Consider the following 19,927-nt stretch of genomic DNA (forward strand, 5'->3'; position numbering starts at 1 on the left):
ATTGCTTGCTTGCATGATCAGTACTTGGTTATATTTAAGTAGCTGGTTAAACAATGATTAAATGTCTGATCAAGTCCAAATAAGAAAACAAAGCAGATTAAATATTTCTGGTTTTCAGAGATTTTGGACACAGCCACCAAACCCTACCCTCAGGAAAACTCCTGTATCCTATCATACTATATTGAGGAAGCAGTTACTTAAGAAACTTCAGTCATTTATTATGTTTTTCTTATTGAGAGCTGCCTACACACTATCTCTCATTCCTTCCTGGTTTTCTCTGAGCCTCAAGGCTGTGTGGTTCCGTGATGAAGTGGTCTTTCTCTCCTCCAAGCTCAATGTTTCCAGGCCCATTTCTTAACGGAGCATATGCATGTGAGCTATGTCAAAACCTGAGTTGCTAAGAATACAAGCTTATTAGGGCTGTCAGTTAATCGCAGTTAACTCAAGCAATTAACTCAAAACAAATTAACTTGATTAAAAAAATTAATCATGATTAATCGCAGTTTTAATCACCCTTTTAAACAATAATAGAATACCAATTTAAATTTATTATCAATATTTTGGATGTTTTTCTGCATTTTTAAATATATTGATTTCAATTACAACACAGAATACAATGTGTACAGTGCTCATTTTATATTATTTTTTATGGCAAATATTTGCACTGTAAAAAAGATAAACAAAAGAAATAGTATTTTGCAATTTCCCTCATACAAGTACTATAGTGCAATCTCTTTATCGCGAAAATGCAACTTTCAAATGTAGGTTTTTGTTGTTGTTACATAACTGCACTCAAAACCAAAACACTTTTGTAGCCAGTGTTGCAAGGTATTTATGTGCCAGCTATGCTAAACATTTGTATACCCCTTCATTCTTCAGCCGCCATTCTAGAGGACATCCTTCCATGATGATGATGCTTGTTTAAAAAAAAAAAAAAGTAATTAATTACATTTGTGACTGAACTCCGTGCACATCTGGCATGTAAATATTTTGTGATGCCAGATACAACAGAGCCATGCGAATGCCTCTTCTCACTTTCAAGTGACATTGGGCTTGTCTACACTTACGTTTTATAGCGCTCTAACTTGCTGGCTCAGGGGGGTGAAAAATCACCCCTCTGAGCACAGCAAGTTTGAGCGCATACAGTGCTAGTGTAGACAGGCTTTGAGCACTGGGAGCCATGCTCCCAGCGCTTGGAGCTAATCCCCTTGTGGAGGTGGAATTAGCAGGAGAGCTCTCTCTCAGTGCTCACACGTGATCACACTCGCACTTCAAAGCGCTGCCGTGGGAGAGTTCCTTTGGCAGCGCTTTGAAGTTTCCAGTGTAGACCTACCCATTGTAAATAAGAAGTGGGAAGCGGTATCTCCTGCAAATGTAAACAAACTTGTTTGTCTGAGCAATTGACTGAACAAGAAGTAGGACTGAATGGACTTATAGGCTCTAAAGTTTTACATTGTTTTGTTTTTGAGTGCAGTTATATAAAATATAATAATAATTCTACATTTGTAGGTTGCACTTTCACGATAAGGAGATTGCATTACAGTAATTGTATGAGGTGAATAGCAAAATACGGTTTCTTTTGTTTCTTTTTTACAGTGCAAGTATTTGTAAAAAATAATATAAAGTGAGCACTTTCCAATTTTATATTCTGTATTGTAATTGAAATCAATATATTTTGAAAATGTAGAAAGCATCCAAAATATTTAAATAAATACTATAATCGTATTGTTTAACAGTGCGATTAAAACTGTGATTAACCACAATTGTTTTTTAATGTCACAATTGTGATTTTGACAGCTCTAAAGCTTATGTATGAATATATTATTTCTTCTCTGCTGTATTTTGTGACCTCACCAAAGTGCTTTTGCTCCCCTGTTTTATGGGATTCTCAGGCTTTTTCCTGAAAGAGAAATTGAGAAGATAGGAGCTGTTTGCCTCTCATTCATCTCTAAGTATTCTTCCTTACTCTTTTCAATAAGAGCAGAGGGGCATTACATTAAATTGAAAGGCAGCACATTTAAAACTGATAAAAGAATTTTTTTTACACAGGACATAATTAACCTATGGAACTCATTGCTACCGTATCTCATGGAAGACAAGAGCTTAGTAGGATTTTAAAACAGTAGACACTTATATGGGTTTTGAGAACATTCACAGATACATTAGATTGGGATGTCAGCCCTTACGTTTGAGATCATACGACAACCTCTAGGTTAAAAAATTATGTCCACTACCGGGATTTTACATGTACCTTCGAAACCTCTGTTACTGGCCGCTCTTGAGACAGGATGCTAGAACAGAGGAACAACTGGTATAAACCAGTATAGCAATTCCTATAGTCTAACATCCTACGTTATTAGTTCTTTAAGCCCCTGTCAGCCTCAACAGTAAGAAACCAGACTATTTAATAGGTTCCCTTCATAATAGTGCAAAGTAACACCCCTACCTTTGTGGTTTTTGTCACAATTTTGGAAGCACTCATTTACCCTGACCCACCCATAAACAAGACTGTACTTTTTAAATGAATCTGCAACACTGGAAATTCTAATATTTTGTCATTCCTGGAGACTGTCCCCTTCTGAAAAGTGAAACCTCTAGGAATAATAATATACTACTGCCTTTTATAGTACCATTGAGTGGATAAGAAATTTTGGAGAGAGGCTGAGGATGGGTTGCTTCAGACAAACAGCAAGGCTTTTGTTTGTTGCTATCACTGTGTGTTGATCTCATGAGCTCTTTATAACCTTACCAAGCAAACAAGCTGAGCCGTCAGTTGCGATAAGGAACTGAGGAGTACCTGCCTTTTCACTCTACTGCTGAGCAGCAATGTGGGCTCAGCATGTAGTTTCTCAGAGTGAACAAATACCCAGACTACTATACTCACTTACTGTTATTCTTAGAGAAGAAATATTGAAAATTTATTTCCCAAAAAGTCATGTTAAAGATTAGGTTTGATCCAACGGAAGCCTGGTGATCTGCGGTTTGAATTCAGAATGCAGGCATCTCTCTAGACTGGAAGAAAGATATGCATTCAAGCAGTTTACATTTATAAGCAGAAATGAACAAAAAAATGTTAAGTTTGGTGCCAGAGATCAATTGAAATAACTGCTAACGAGGGAAAGTGATTCTATTCAAATCTAAACACAATTGTATTTTGATAAACCAAAATCTGCTCATCCAGTCCAGTAGAAATGTAAGTTCATTCAGAAGACAGGACCCAAGAGCATGTCTCTACCAGTCAATTTTTATTGCAACTGGAGTCTTTTTTTGCTTTGAGGCTCTGCTATAAAATGTGAATGTGTCTGGTTAAATGATAAATATTTCATTTAGCAAAACTTGTCTTTAACTTCAATAGTGTATCTTGCATTTTATTTGGAAAAACTCACAGGTATTTTCCAGAAGATAAATTGTGACAATTGAAGATTTTTTGCAAAATTTCTTGGAAGAGTTTTTTCTGCAACTCAGAGTAGTAATTGTCTAATCAGTTTGTGTACTAGAGGACAACCTAATCAGGAAAAAAGGGGACTGGTGAGGGGACCAGAAATGTTGTGAGATAGTGTAGAGAAGAGAACTGTAAAAGAGAAGTTAGTAAAACAAGTCCTGTATAGACAAAACGTCGTTCAACACACAAAATAAATTATCTTGCAACTCCAACTTGAATGGAACAAAAATTTTCCCCAAAATGAGCTGGTGCATGTGCTATTTACTTGGGTTTGGCATGAAATGATATTTCCATTAGTAAAGCCTTCTGTATTGATCTCTTTCCTTCCTTTTTAATTTTTTTAAATCTTGGTCAGTTTGCGTTATGTCTTTTCATCTCTGTTTTGTTGGGTTTTGTTTGGTTCCCCACCTGCTAGACAGTCTGACATTTTTGCATCTCTTTTTTTTTTTTTGCTCTGTTCAGCATCACAATGTTTGTTGTTACTTCTGTGGGGTGTTACTCCCCCTTTTCTCTTCCCAAAGTTTGACACACACTTTGATCTTTTTAGAAGCATCTTTTTCTTTATCAGCACTTGTTTATGGTACGAATCGCCTCCTTTTTGTTCAGAAAACATTATGAATGTTCCAGCAGTGCTGGGATGGCTTTTATCTCTCTGTGGAATCTCATTAGCTTTACATCACAATAGGAACAATATATGTGCAGCTATGCCAAAGTAGCCAGTGAATTTGAATTTAATGGCAGTATTTCTCTTCAAGCAACTTTTCCCACATCTTCAATGTATTTTAATTAAAGAAATGACTGACTGGTTTAAGTTAGGAAGCTGTAAATTACTATTGTTTGATATTAATAATTAACTTTTATTGCTAATTATCATTATATTGTTGCTCCCGAAGACCCCAGTTAGGGTCAGGGCCTCATTGTGTTCTGCACAGTACACACTTGTGGGAAAATATAGTCCTTGCCCTAAAGGTAATCTTAGCCACAGTCAGCAGCAATTTACTCCATAAGTAGTACCTTTTTAATCAATGAGGCTATTTTCAGAATAATGTATTAGTCTGCATGAATAATTGGTGGCAGCATCTGGCCCAAATAAATTAGTATTTTTCATATTATTAGTTTAAATTAAGTTATATATGCTTTAAAATGGGGCTTGATGAAAAATAGGGTACATTGGTCCAACTATCAGTATAGGAAGTTTGAGGCAACCAACTGCACTGTGTGAATTAGAGAGGAGCTTGTCTCTTTCTTGAAAAAGCTACAAGAACACAGCTAACCCAGGACAATGATATAATTTGATAGTCTTATATCCAGGGTAATGCTAGTAAGCACCATAAGATCATAGTCATAGATTTTTAAGGTCATAAGGGATCAGTTTGACTTCTTGTGTAACATAAGCAGGAGAATTCCACCAATAATTCCTGCATCAAGCTACACCATATGGTGGTTGAACTACACCATATCTTTTAGAAAGCCCCTCAGTCTTGATGTAAAGACTTCAGTGATAGTGTGTCTACCACAGCCATGGTAAATTGTTCCAATGGTTAAGTACCAGCACTGTCAAACCAAAACGCACCTTATTCTCAGTCTGCATACGTCTGGCTTCAACTTCCAGCCATTGGCTCTTGTCATGACTTTGTCTGATAGATTAAAAAGCCCCCTGCTATCAGAAATCTTCTCCCCATGTAAGTTGGTAAGTAGACCAGGAACATATTTGTAGAGTCTTGGTTACAGAGGAGACCAAAAAGAGTGTTAAATCTGTATCAGTTTGGCGTAAACAACCTTAAATGGGACTTTAAGACTTATGTTTTCTTTCCTTTCCTGTTAGAAGAGGGTATCCATTTTTCCATTAAAATGCGGTACTATACAGATAGATAATCCTGTCAAATATGAAATCTTTGTGGGGAAGAGTGGAATCATTTTTAAAAATAGTATAAAATAGCTTGACTTTTAAGAGGTCTTCCACTCCTTTTCCCACAGGATTGTCTATCTAGACAACTTACATTTGATATTGGAATTGAAACTTGAAAATAATTTTCTTCATCCAGAAAAGGGAGAATTGTTTGTGTATGAATAACATTAGTGAGTTCTCTGCTTTATCACAGTGGATCTTCCTCCATAGAGTAAATCAACATGACTTAAGGGAACATAAAACTTAGGAAAAATGGCAAAAAGGAAATGTTGGCCTATAAAGAAGAGAACACTTAAGATTTTCCTCTTAAGCTGTTTGTTAGTGATTCGGCTTGTTAATGACTCTGTAGTGCTACACTGGGTTTCCCTTGCAAAGCCACAGCCAAGAGGGTGTTGTTCTACTCTTCTTCACTGTAGAAGGCTAAAATACAAGTTAAGTGAATTCCTTGATGTAGCTCTTGTTTTGAATATTACACTGTTATTTTCTCGAGATTTCTGCCTATCATAAGTTATATAGAAAACCTCTACAGTGCTTTCCACCTGAGGATCTCAAAGTGCCTTACAAAGGTGGATCAGTAAACTTAGGCATAGAAAAATTAAGTGACTTGCCCAGTGTCATTCAGTGAGTCATTAGTAGAATTGGAACTAGAACCTGTTTCTCCTGGCTTACAGACCCCTTCTTTAATGACTTAAACCATGTTTCCTCCCTATATTATTAGCTATTAACATGTTATTGCATTTTAAAGATGCTTTTAGCGTTTATTGTTTGTGTATGAAAACACTAATTACATTTGTGTCTTAATGAATTCTCTTGTGTAGAGAGCTAAAGAATGGGACTATATTTGAGAAAGCCACACAAACATCTTTGTGTTGCTATCTGAATATCTTGGGTGTCATGTAATTCTTTCTTCACATCTTCCCTTTGAGATATTCTGCTGTTTCTGTTTAAAGTAACACATCTTTGTCTGAAATAATGACTTAATAAGGAGGTCTTTCCCTTCTGTCTGTGACACAGGTGACAGATCATGCAACCACTGCTTTATTGCATTACCAGCTGCCCCAGATGCCAGATGTGGTGGTCAGATCCTTCATGGTAAGCTTATTTTCAAAGAAATTCTTCCAGCTGGACGCCAGTCGGGTGAGAGTGATTGATACCAGGCAGTTTGTTACGCAGAGCAATTTCCCATATTTAAAGTGGTTAAAAATAATTATTTACTAAATTCCCTCAGGTCTCACAACTGAAGAAGGTAGCCAATGTTATTTGTAATTAATACTCTTTAAAGTAAATAGTGCCGTTTTCAGTACACTGGGATGGATGGTATTTGAAGATTCCTGTATATGCAACTGTATAACCCATTATAGCCCTCAGTGTTTGCTTGCTAAATCTTATCTGTGAAGCTGGTCTGGGGTCAGTTCTGAAACTAACATGAAAATGAGGCCAGATTCTCAGTTATGATCTGTCCTCTTTGGACTCAAGCAGTGTAAAAGACTTGGATTCTGGCTGTCGTTGGCCAGCTGAGAATTCACATTTGAGGAGAACCCCTAACTGGCATAAAACCAGCAGAGCCATGTCTTTTACCACCCGTGCCTTCTGGCATGGAGTGCACATTGAGGGATGGGAGAGGACATGTTGGTAGGGGGTGGGCTGGCTGGCACTCCACTTTGCTACGTCAGTCTTCATCTCATACCTGGTTCCTCAGGGACCACACAACTCTGGCATAATTCTCGCCACAGCTGGCACAGACTAGCTCTCAGAATCAAGAGGGGAAAAGTGCACACTCATGCGCATGCACACACACACCTACCTGTCCCACAGTTTCACCAGAAAGATTTATTCTGAATTGTTAAGTAGTACTATTTATTAAGAATTACCTGATTTATTTAAAACAATCTATGTCTCAGTATTCACCATGTACAAACTTTGAATATATTTATAATTTTGTTTGTAAAAACAGATTTCTGTATAAACTATACTGCTATCTGGTGAGTAAGAGCAATGGTTCCTTATTCAGTACTCCTTCTGTCAGGATATAGTTTGGCAGTGGAAAACAGCTAGGGCTCAATCTTCACCACCTACTGTCCAAGAAACACTTTCACTGCTCATAAAATTTATTTCAGCTTTTTTTTAACTGTCCAGAACAAGTGATAGAGACATGGGCATTTTTTAAAATCAGGATCCGATTTCCTTTGTCTACCATCAGTCTCCACCACTTCTGGAGAAAACTTAAAGATTCCCATGTGGGAAGTTGTAAATTGCTCTTTCGTATTCCAGTTGTTAGAAGTCTGATTTCAAAACAGTTGAACTCATTTACCTGTTGCATTTATTTAATTAATTTATAAAATAGCCACCAAGCTAAAATACTTGTATACAGCACTTTTCTGTTAGGGAGCATCTTACAATAAGAGTCTTCAGCTGCAAAATTGCAGAAATAGGCCTTATTGGTCCAATCCATGTTGCAGGATGTACCTGAAAATTAATGTTTTGAGAACTGGTAGCACATTTGCCTGTGCTGTGGACTGGTCATATTGATTTGATAAAACACTACCGAAAACTTCAACAAAGCAAAAACACAAGCTCATCACAATATCAATGTCGGTCCTTTTACATGTCAGGTGTTCAGTCCATTTGCCAGGATGTAATGAAGTACATTATTTTTCTTTCAAAAGGTGTTTCTTAAGTGTACAATTTAACTTCATTTACTTATTTCTATATAATGGTTCAGAAAACGTTATTTTCTGTGGTGCAAGCTAGGTCCTACAGAGTTGAAGTAAATAGCAGCAGCTTACCTATAGTATTCTGTTGCCCATATCCCTACAGTTATTGCTAAACCCAGAGATGATCTAGTTCTTTTTGAGGAAAGTTATTGACTAACTTAGATTCTGCTGCTATAGAGAAGGCTCTGAGGAAGATGCAAGGATTTGTTTCAATAAATTCACTTGACCTGTTCTTCAGAGAACAATTTTCTCTTATTGATATAATTCAGTAGGACTTTAAATGACAAGATGCATGTACATCCTTCACAGTGTGCATCTTGCTTGTCTTGAGTTTTTTAGTTGTATATCTCCTTGAGTTTGGAACTGAGTTATGTAATGCTCATTCTTATCTATGACAACCCGGGTAAGAGAGAGAACCTTTACTTGGGAATATTTTAAGCTGTTATTTGTTGTTTATCACTTGACAACATTTTTTCTTTTGTAGCAGTGTCATCAAATATAAGATTTTATAGTATTTTTATGACCAATAAGTACTATCTTCAAACCACATTAGAAAGAAAATTAGTTACAGTATATGACTTTCACATCAGGTTATCTTCATCTATTAAGAGTTCAGGTTTCTGCACTGTGACTGCAGCAGAGGTGTGGTAAAGGAATAACAGGAAGAAAGAAACCAATATCCAGTTTACCAGGGCACAAGTATCAGAGAATGATCGAGCATAATCCTATGTCAGTTGGAATGAGAGGAGGATTGGTTGTCCATAGTGACCCTTTAGCGACAAATAACTTCTTCTCACAGGGTGAATTTCTGTTTACAAAGTTGCTTAATGAGAGAGAGTAGGGGCTCCAGCAAAATGGTAAATCAGCTGTCTTGTGACCTTGTGGTTTTCTGCTTGCTACCATTTCCATAAAATCACTGTATATCTTGCTGGGCCCAAGCCAAGGTACGTTCTTGATCCTCAGTATCATTTTGTTTGACAGGAATGATAACATCGGGGAGCATCCATATCGTTGGTTTAATTTCTCTTTATGCTTCTCTTTTTAGACCTGGTTAAGAAGTTACATAAAGCTGTTCCAGGCTCCATGCCAGCGCTGTGGGAAGTTTTTGCAGGATGGCCTTCCACCTACGTGGAGAGATTTCCGAACACTTGAGGCTTTTCATGACACTTGCAGGCAGTAGAAGCATGACCGAGTCACTGTCTTGCAAGAAGGCAAGCGAATGAGACTTATGGACAGAACAGGCCTTCAGATGAGCTCTGAAAAATGCTGATGGTTCATTAGTTGATTCCCTTTCTGAACATTAATATGCACCATTCCCTCCTTTAGTGAAGTTTTCTTACTGAGTAGTAAAGCAGCACTATGAATTTGGCCATTAAAAAAGAAGTCTCTGTCCAAGGTACTAATGAGGCTTTTATTTTATTTTTACTTCAATTAATGCACAAGGGAAAAGGTGGGGAAAAGCTACTGTTATAGGCACATCATACGTGGTCATATTGGGGTGTTCGTGCTGAAGTCCATTCTCTGGGAACTGTCAGTTGTAGTCATTGTCATGAATAACTGGTATTTTAATGAGAATATCCATGTACAATGTACATTTTGCTACAGAATTTACAATGGAGGCAAACTTATTTTTGTGAACTATAAATAACTTTGTATTAAAGTATGTGTCATTTACTTTGTTACTCTGTAACACAATTTAGTTTCATTTTGTGTGTGTTTCAGAGTTTTTGAATTTTTAAAAAACTGGAATAATTAAACAGTGCTATTTGAATTTTTTTCTTTGCAAGGATGGTTCTCTGTGCTGCTCTTATTCTGGAAGAGAGTATAGTGTTGATAAACATGAAATTTCAAAGGCATGTGGCAGCTTGGAAGATGGATTGTTCTTTTTGAGAGAGGAAACAGATGTTTCCCTTTACTAAAATTGTAATGAAAAATGTTAGCAAAATCTGCGGGTGTTGAGCGGTTAGAAAATATGTGGTGAGCAGTCACAGTGTGTCTAATTCATTTGCCCCATTTTAGTATTGAAAGTTGTAAAATAAATTTAGGCTTTAAGCACACCTTCTGTAGTGCAGACACATACTTATTCAGCACTGTGATGATTTAAAACCTGTGCCTTTTTTCCTATAGCACTCTAGCTAAGTGTAACATGTCCGCCGATAGTGGCTGGTCCACACAGAGCTTAAGAGTTCTGCTGCTACCAGCTAATAGCACAAGTAATAAGCCTGAACTGAAAGTCTCTGGTTCAGTCTTCACTGTTGCAAATAAATGCTAATTGAGTGTAGGTAGCCTCTCATGCTTTCCTGGGCGATCATTGATTGTATCTGTCCCTGTCCCTGTCAGTCATTTGTCTGTGTTTCCCTTTAGTGTACTTTTATTACCTTTTCAAACCTAATGAAGCCAGCAGGGGGAGGGCTGTGGAAGGGCTGTCACTCTGTTAATTGTTTATTTTTCAGCAGATTTGATGTTGAACCCTAATGGTGCAAACTCATTTTTGTAGCCCCTACAGTTGTGTGGAGAGTGCCTCTTGCTGAAAAGTGAGAAGTTTCTTTCTGAGGACTTTGTTTTTAGAGAAGACTGTTGAGTAAAGTTACCTCCCCTTGGTGGACATGTTCAGTGAGGTATTGCACATAGTCCATTTTATGCAAAGAACTTAAAGCACTCTTCTGAAATCATTGGATTAAGTCTACAGTCCAGCTGTGCAAGATGCTATTATTTAAATAGGTACAGAAACTGAAAAATGGAGAGGTTGCAGCTTGCTCTAGCTGTCATTATATATAGTTATGGTACCGAGTGAAACATTCTTACATCCTGTTGCTAATATGAAGGACTAAACACTGATGTTTCAGCGTTAATGCAAAAACAGGGACTTTGTTCAGAATTTAAGAATTCCAGGTGTGATTCTATATCTGGAACTTTTTTAGCCAGCCCAGCTTAGAGAGAGAGGAGACAGACGCTTCAAAAAAGATACTCATGTGTGATCCTACTATTCCTTTTAAGTTTGCAAGGTGTGAATATACATTTGATGATGTTGATAAAATAGGAGTGAAATTTGATATATTTTACCTTGCCTTTTAATTTTTTAAAAAGTGACCCCAAACGCAATATTGCCAAATGAGATTTAAAGGCTCTGTCAATGCAAGTAAAGTTGACCTGCTTGGTGAAAACTGGTCCCATTGCACATATTCCTGCTCACTTGCTGCTATTTGGCCCATATAGCATTCTGAGTGCAAAAGTCATACAGGACAGAATGATATGTGCATCCCAGATGAGAGTGAATGTTGTAATATGGTAAGTGGTCTTGCCATCACTGCACCCGGCCTGTAAATAATTTAGAGGACTTAATTTTCTTATGCTGTCAGCTTTTTCTTTTTTTTAAAACCCAAAAAGGTCATGCTATCGTTGACAGCACTTTTCAGCAGGCTTTGGAGGCTTCTGTCTATTCCATTTTGTTTATACTTGGATAATCGTGTAGAATGCAACCTCAAAGTTCACAGGAAAATCACAGTGAAATAACATATTGACACTTACAGATAATAAGTTGCAGAATACTGATTCAGCCAGTCTATATGTTAATTGAGTTTGAAATTTTAAGCTTGTCATTGGCTATCCGGGTGCCGAGTCAGAAAATTTCAGTGTAGGTACCTGAACAGGAGAGTAATTGTCTTGCTTGTGGACATGTAATGCAAATTCAGTTTGCATAAGTCCTTCAAAAAGCCCCGGGTAGATGGGAATGTTCTCCCATACAGAAAGGTCTACCATAGTTCCTGGCAAATCGTGTCTTGTTGATTAGGCTCAGGGGAAAGAAATACAAAGCCAGTTCCAGAGGTGAAGTGTAAGGGTTGTAATATTTGCTTTAAGGGGGAATGGGATATAACTGTGTCTAAATTGGTCCAATTTATGAACTGATGGACTGAAAAAATTACAATAGTTTAGACTCCATTTAATCTTACCTCAGAATTTGCCCCTAAAACTTTGGATTGTTCTTTGTTCACCTGCTGCTAATCACTGGGTCATGCATTCCCTAAGCCAAGGAGAAACTAATTTTGGGTTTTGAATTTTGAAGAATTAAAGCCTCAGGTCAACTCTAATCAAAACTACATTCTTATGGTGGAAAACTTTCACTGTTATATCTACCAACCTTATTCCTTAGGCAATGAACGTTGCTCTCCTTATTCAGTCTTACGTAAAGAGATGGGCAGCAAGATGTGGCTTTTTTGCAGTTTGGGTAACTTTGCATTTGATCACAATCTGAGTTTGTTGCATCCTTCACAAAACCATTCAAATTATTTAAGGCAAATGATAATGAACATGTCTCCTGAGGAATGGTTGTCCATTTCCTCCTATATTTAGTGTTGGAGAGAAGTCAGAACTGCATATTTCATGGTACCTTATTTCAGCAAGGCAAATTGCATCGTAGAATGGGGTGGTAGTCAAATTCAGCAATGGGAGTGAGAGAGAAGTGGAAATAACCTATGCTATCAGATAACACTGCTCCAATGGCTTTCTTTGGTGGATCAGAAGGTAAGGCAGGTGGTGTGTTATGAAGCTGTATTGTTCCAGCATTCAGACTACAGTACACTTATACATTAGTCTAACCTGATACTGCAAAAAAAAAAACACTGCCTCATGATGCCTGTTGTTGCCTCAATATCACTTTACCCCAGGTCAGAGCACACGACTGTTAAGCCTTTGATAAGATGCCTGATGTGAAGAGATCACCCTTTCTGTCTAATGTGCAAACCCCACTCCTACTGCCATGTAGCCTGTAAATTTTAAAGGTTACAAAATCCATCTTTTCTCTAAGAAAGCAACTGTAATTAATGTGAGAGCTTCTCTCAGGAAGGGGACCCCTTAGCAGATATTCAGTACATATTGCAGGCAGCTATCCTCTTCCCTCCCAGCATGCACACACCCAAACCACTTTAATTTTTCTGCCGATATTGGACAAATGTAACAGGCTGAGTTTTTAATTTTCTACTCCCAGGTCTCCTTTGTCCCCTCATACATTTTTCATCACAACTTGCAGCTCTTTCCGTGCCTGCCCTGTGAACAATATTGATCGACTGATTAAGCCATCAAGCCATGGCAAACAACTTTAATTTTCTAACCAAAGCCTTTTAGTTCTCTTGCTTTTCTTGTATAGCTGTTACCCTTGTATGGAGTTTTTCATTTTTCTTTACTAACAAGATTTTTTGTTTGTTTTTAATAGGACCTAGGCTGCCAGAAGGGCTTATGCCCCACTAATGCCAATTAAAATATCAAGCAATGATGCATCAAATGCTAACGCTGGGGATGCCAGATCTCATAATTGAACCTGGTTTAGAGAAACTATGAATCACTCTTATTGAAGCATGGGGACGGCTGAAGAGTCAGAGTATCTTTGACTGTTCTTGTTGCTCTGTTCCAAAAAAGCTAACGGCCCCAAAGCAATGGTTATTGTCATAGTCATAAAACTGTGTTTAGCAGAGAAGATGCCCAGAGCAGGAGTGTAATACAACTCATCCTGCCCATGTGATACCTGTGTATTATAATAGATCAGGATTGTTTGATTCACACAGTGCACTGCCACACATGTCTGAGAGCTCTCTATTCTCATGCTATGAGATCCCCATTCAAGTTTACAGGTTCTAGTTCTGCAGACCTGCCATGGAGCCTGCGAGCAGTATTTCGAAATCAGCCATAGGGATTGTTAAAGAGCAACGTGAGGCTCAAATTTAGAGCTGCTATTTGAAGTCTTTAAAAGCCTTTAAAAATGTGTGACAGTGGTGTTTGATTTCAAACAAGTTTAGGAGCAAGAGCCCATTAAATTACACCTGTATGAGAAAAAGTGAATTCAGCTGCTTTTATAGTGCTCAGGAGTATCAAATACAGATTGTGATGAAAATTACTTAGTTTTTGACTGAGACCACATTTTCTGACAAACCTTACCAATAACGCCTACATCCAGAGCAGCTAAAGCTCATAGTGCTGAAGCAGACATAATAGAAATGTCATTATTTAGTGCCCCAAACAGCGCCTTGTGTCATGCATCTCCCTTGCCCGCATACTGTTAATCACACACCAGTGTTTTGGTGGCATTCATTCATTGGAGCTCCAGAATGGCAGAACGGATAGTTGTCTTCAAGAAGAATCAACTTTGACCATTGAACACGCTTTACTGAAATTAAGTGTGCAGAATCCTATTTAATTTATTATTGTTATTATTTATCTGTATTACCATAGTGCCTAAGAAACCTAGTCGTGGACCAGGACCCCATTGTGCTAGGCGCTGTACGAAGAGCAAAAAGTCCATGTCCTCAGGGACTTAATTGAATCCTTTTTCTTTTTTTCTTCTCCATCTCATTGTCACTTAAAATATTATACAGCCCCCCAAAAATGACTAAAAATGGCACTGAGTAACTCATGAATTTCCATATCAGATTTGCTCAATATGCAAATTAAAATGTTTTTCCTCCCACATGATTTGGTGAGTTCCATACGTGTGTTTGAGATCAGAGTTATGCTTGAAGAGCTTCTATTGATGATGATGATGATATGCGAGATAGAAGGTGCTCGGTTTAGCCATCAGAGCCCGAGGTGAGTTTTCAAGAATGGTGGTGGGAAAAAGTAAACTGGTCAGATATTGTATTCAGTAGGCGTCATGGTTCTGGAAACCCACAGTGCGGTTTTTACAGCCACTTTTAAGAGTAAAAATGCAGGTTAAAAAACAAAGTAATTATGTCTGAATGGAAACCGTCATCTGAGTTGTGTAATGATACTGCAGTCCACTGTCTGAGACCTTGGTCCCTCTTAATGGCAATGGATTGTGATAGCACATGTGCTGGTTCTTGGAGTTACTGAAGAATTTGGGGTAGAGGGGAAAATGTTAATTTCAAACCATCGTCGGGGCTCTGCTGCTGGCTCCAGTCTATCTAGCCAGTCAACATCATAAATTTAAAAAAAGATATAAACAGCAGCGGTATGGAAGAATAGGAGAATCCTGAAGGAACTGAGTGCATTAGTACTTAGGGCTTGTCTCCACATGCAAGTTGTAGCACTTTATACCAATATAGTAAGGCTGAGAAAGATTAGATTTTTGTCAGTAAATGTTGGAAAATGTCCGTTTCATCACACACACACGCACACCCCCCTCAATGAAAATTTTTTTCCATTGATGTTGATTGAGATTTACAGATAGACGAAATAAGCAGAGTGCTGCTTGAGAACTTTATTAGAGTTTGATTTAAGAATATTTACTTTGTATAATTTGACACGTGATGTTGATGGTTTGTGTTTTAACAGTTCTAAAGCTTTAACTTTTTGAGTCACAATATTTACTGTCATTAAATAATTATCTGACTCCCTCCCTAATTTCCCACAACTGTGAAAATCGATTAAAAACTGGGAGGGAAGAAATGATTTTGTGCAACTGTGAAAATTTAAATAGATGAAAATTGAAAAAATGCTTTAAAATAAAATTGATAATATCTGTCAATTATATTTATAAAACTGAATTTTGTCCACCCTAAGTATACAGTCCCCCTCGTGTGGATGCAATTATGCTGGAATAGCTTATTCCTGTACAAAGGCTACACTAGATTGTACCAGTATACCTCTTTTGGTAACCCCTAAATGAGGGATTCTCAACCTTTTTCTTTGAGAGCCCTACCTTCCCCACATGGTATAAAAACTCCACAGTCCACCTGTGCCACAACAACTGTTTTTCTACATATCTAATCAATTAAAAACCAGGGCTGGCATTTGGGGGTAGCAAGGAGGGTAATTGCCCGCAGCCCCACCCCACGGAGGCCCTGTAAAGCTGAGTTGCTTTGGCTTCGGCTTCAGCTCTATGCAGTGGGGCTTGGGCTTGGGCTTTCTTCCTTGGGCCCCAATTACTTTAATGGCAGCCCTGATCTCTGGTTTATTTTGGTGGACTCCCTGAAACCTGCTTGTGGCTCCCCAGAGGGCCTCAGGCCCCTGGTTGAGAACCGCTTCTAACTGACATCGTTATACCTGTGCAAAAGTAGAGGGTAGCTCAGGTATCTGAGAAGAGAGAGCTGGCTGTGTATGTCTATAATTTAGATTCTCAGTCAGACAGCTCAGTTTGATTTATGAGCTGGGTTATCACTGGTAAGTAAAGTACAAACCTTAAATGCTTTCACTGCTGTCTGCATCTCTACCTGTGTGACCTTATTATGGATTCATGCTATGGATTTAGTTCAAATACATGCAGGGAGGGTGACATTAACCTCAACGCCTTCTCTAAATGCTTGTTTCATCAGTGAGTTTAGCAATGCAAGTCGTTTTCTGGACTCCTCCCCTGGCTTAGGTATGGCAACTGTTTCCTTGATCCAGATTTGAGTGTAGTAGGTATTACTTGTGGAACTCTTGAATTCCCTATGTCTATTGCTAATGTGTTATTGCTAGGCAGGGATTTCTCTCTTCAGCATTCACCTAGTGTCCTTCAGAAGAGATGATACTCCACAAGGAAATGGAGAAACTGAGTGCTTTTGATGTTTTGAGGGAGATGGCGTTGCATCATGAAAACATTCTGTTCTGCCTGTAGGCATTTCAGTGGTACAGGGTTACAGTCCGCTGCTTTGTGAGTGATATCCTGGAGATGAAACTAGTATGAGTTGTCCAATCTCCCCTCCCCCCGCTCCACTTTTTAGGGAGTCTAGATCTGTTTTGGACATAAGATAATGCATTTCCATAGAAGTGAGAATTTTTCATTAAGCTATTAGAATCTGTTTTTCTTCCCTTCCTCTTTAAAGCTGGATGATCAAAACAAAGAAAGTTTCCAGTTATGATGCTTGTTAATAAGAAAAGAGCAATGAACTCTGTATGAGGTCATTTGGGGTGTTCCTTTATAACAGCTAGATTGTTTTATCACTTGGCTTTTTATCATCTGTAAAGCACAGCAGCAGCCAATTACCACTTTTGTACTGTAAAAATAAAGGGAGAGCAGAAATTGAAGGCGTCTTTACAGGAATGTAAATGACATTTTATTATATATCCCATCCTCAGGACATTGTCTGTGGGACACACACACTTTTTTATTTATTGTAATTTTTAAGCTAATAATGAGAGTAATTTATAATGGAGGTCTGTTGTAGTTAGAAATGTGGGAGAGAACCCAGTAATGAGTAGAGTTTACCAAAAAGTTCACATTGCTCTAAAATCCAGGGGATTGCTGGATAAGACAGAAGACTTGTCATTGTGCAATTGTTTCCTTGTGCAAAAGGCAAGGTTCTTTTTTATTTTCAGCAAGCAAATATTAATTCTGCTGCCAAAATAATTCCTCAAGCCCAGCCCAGGGAGGAAGAAGGAAGAAAGCTCCTTAAAAATCTCTCATGTTGTCTGTTTGGAGGCTTCCAAATCAGAAGTAGGCTACAGGAAGCTGGATTGTCTAAGAAAGCTTGGACAACTGACTACTGCTGCCCATGCTGTATTGCTGGTGAATATAAAGAAGGGCAAAGTCTTCATCACACCTTTGGGCATAAGGCCACCTTAACAACACTGGTATAATTAAAGTAGTGCAACCCCTCCTAGTATGGACATAATTACACTGATATAAATGTAATTATACTTGTATTGATGATTCCTGTAGGGGAAGAGGAATAAGCAATACCCGCATAAGGCACCATTATACCAGCATAACTATTTCAGTAGAATCAACCCCTAACAGACACAGCTATACCAGTACAAAATCTGTGGGGAGACCAAGATTCACTTACAAGAGAAAAAGGACCAAATAGTCTCTTGTCCTTCAGAAGCCAGTTATGATCCTATCAGGAATATCGAACAGTTCTTTGGTGAACATAAAACCTGAACATGTGGTGCTGGGTAAACAACTTGTTTTTCTTAACACTTCCTATTTAACTGATCCCAGAACGTAGCACGCTAGTGCACAATGCCTCTAGCATGCTAGTGCACAATGCCTGCAGCAACTGTAAATCATCTGTGTAGCCTAAGGATTTAGAAATCTGTATTAGGGCTGGGCAAATGCTGAAAAACAATTTAATAGTCACTTAAATTTTTAAACAAATCCGCTTTGATTACATTCTTGATTATATTAGGTACTTTCTACAAGGGCTCTAGCAAATGAGTCCAGGAATGTTTCCAAAAACAGCAAATATGGGAAAATATTAATGGAAAATGAATTTTGAATTCATAAGCATTGGAAACCTGATTCTAAGCACTACTCTCAGCCAGTCGCTAAACAGAAACATATCATAGGATTTATGTATCTAGTTACACTTAACCAACAAAGCTGAAATTTCATCTGTTGAATTCTCACAAGCTGCTTATGTGGAAATTATAGACAAAGAATAATTAGCAAAAAATTTCACCACACCCTTTTGGTAGGAAAATAACCTTGATATTGCGGGTATGTGTACATGAGAGGCTCCAAGATGTCCATGTCTTTCACCAACTGCACTATCTCTATGAATTTTGGCTCTTCTGGAGTGTTTTTAGTGCTTTTTAATCACCCTTGTAGCCTTGCTGCTTTTAGTAGCCTCTTTAAAATGCTCAGAGGAAAGCAGAAGTCTTCAAAAGAAGAGTTGAAGCCCTATCAACGAGGACTGAAAGATGTGCTGTAGTTTCTCTTTTTGTGATACAGCCCTCAACCTTGGAACAGTATGTGGAGGAGCTGAAGGTAATGATGACCGATAGAAACATTGTTTGCACAGGAAAATTAATACAATGCAGGTGTCATTTCCTAAAACTGAACAGAGGATGGAACCCTCCATGTGATCCGAACAGAAGGTGGAGGTCAGGTCAAAGTGGCAAATAATGAAACTTCCTTCTGAGCTTGAGGGTATTGTAAACACTGATAAAAGAAAATAAACTTACCCTTCAAATTTGGGTGACCAGAGCAAGGGAGTCGGTTCAGAACCTGTAGTTAGTCAGGTGGAGTTGAATCACGAAAATACTGCTTTGAGCAAGAATTTCTAGGGACAGAGCCTACTACAGAGATTTTATTATTCATTGTTTATTTAGAGACTCCCAGATAAAATAAAAATTAGCTAGGTCTCCAAGAAATTATACTCTTTTGAGGAATCCCTGGTGATTCACACTATGAAGCAGTTCCAGAACTGGGATTTACCTAACTCAACGCCAGCTCTGGTTAAAAGGAGCTTTGTCCAGACTGAGAAGCAATTGAGTTGCAATACCAACTGATTTGAAAAATTTGTTCTGCACATGCATGGTATGAAGTCTCTATTAGAATTAATATTTTTTTTTACTACAGAGTCATAAATATGTACTATCGATATTGGTTACATAGGTGGTATGGATTTGCACTGCTGTTTCACTGTGGATTTCTGTAATGGCTTATGTTTTTCAGTATACATCTGTGGAAGTATACAGGGAGAATGGTCCAGTCTTTTCATGCATGTTTTAATGAAAACCTGAGGAACTAATTAAAACAGCGTCTTTTAAGATTTTGTATTTTAACATTCAAACATCAGGAGATGCCAAAAGTAAAAGCTACTGTAGTAGTCTTAACGTACAGTGCACATATGGTTCTGATTTTTTCGCTCAGTTATACTGATGTAACTCCATCAATGCCAATGAAGTTAAATCAGTGTAACAGAATGAATAATCAGGCACATGGAATATTCTGAATTATTGTAGTATTGTCATCAGTTCTTAAGCAGAACTCCTCATTGCCGTAAATAAAAGGGATTCTAGTTAAAATCAGATGGCACTGATGTTAAATGTATTAAAAGGGGGATAATTCTTCTCTCAACGATGACTCTGATTGATGTCAGTTGGGTTTGCATGAATGCTTAGGAATAATGAAACTTACTTTTGAGATCTTTGTATGATATGTTCCTATAGTGCCTAGCACAATGGGCCTCTAATATGACTGAAGCC

General features: G+C 38.0%; 1 protein-coding gene across 2 annotated transcripts in view; it reads left to right on the forward strand.

Annotated features, from left to right (window-relative positions):
• The window catches only part of MED27 (mediator complex subunit 27), a 172,233-nt gene extending 162,486 nt beyond the window's left edge, over positions 1 to 9,747 (forward strand). For both annotated transcript variants that reach the window (XM_050926646.1, XM_050926647.1), the window contains 2 exons: positions 6,366 to 6,443; positions 9,111 to 9,747. In XM_050926646.1, coding sequence (XP_050782603.1) covers positions 6,366 to 6,443; positions 9,111 to 9,245 — 213 coding nt within the window. In that variant the 3' untranslated portion in view covers positions 9,246 to 9,747. The remainder of the gene's footprint in view (positions 1 to 6,365; positions 6,444 to 9,110) is intronic.
• Positions 9,748 to 19,927: the final 10,180 nt, after the last annotated feature.

Source organism: Gopherus flavomarginatus, chromosome 17, assembly GCF_025201925.1.
Source record: "Gopherus flavomarginatus isolate rGopFla2 chromosome 17, rGopFla2.mat.asm, whole genome shotgun sequence".
NCBI classification, from domain to species: Eukaryota; Metazoa; Chordata; order Testudines; family Testudinidae; genus Gopherus; species Gopherus flavomarginatus.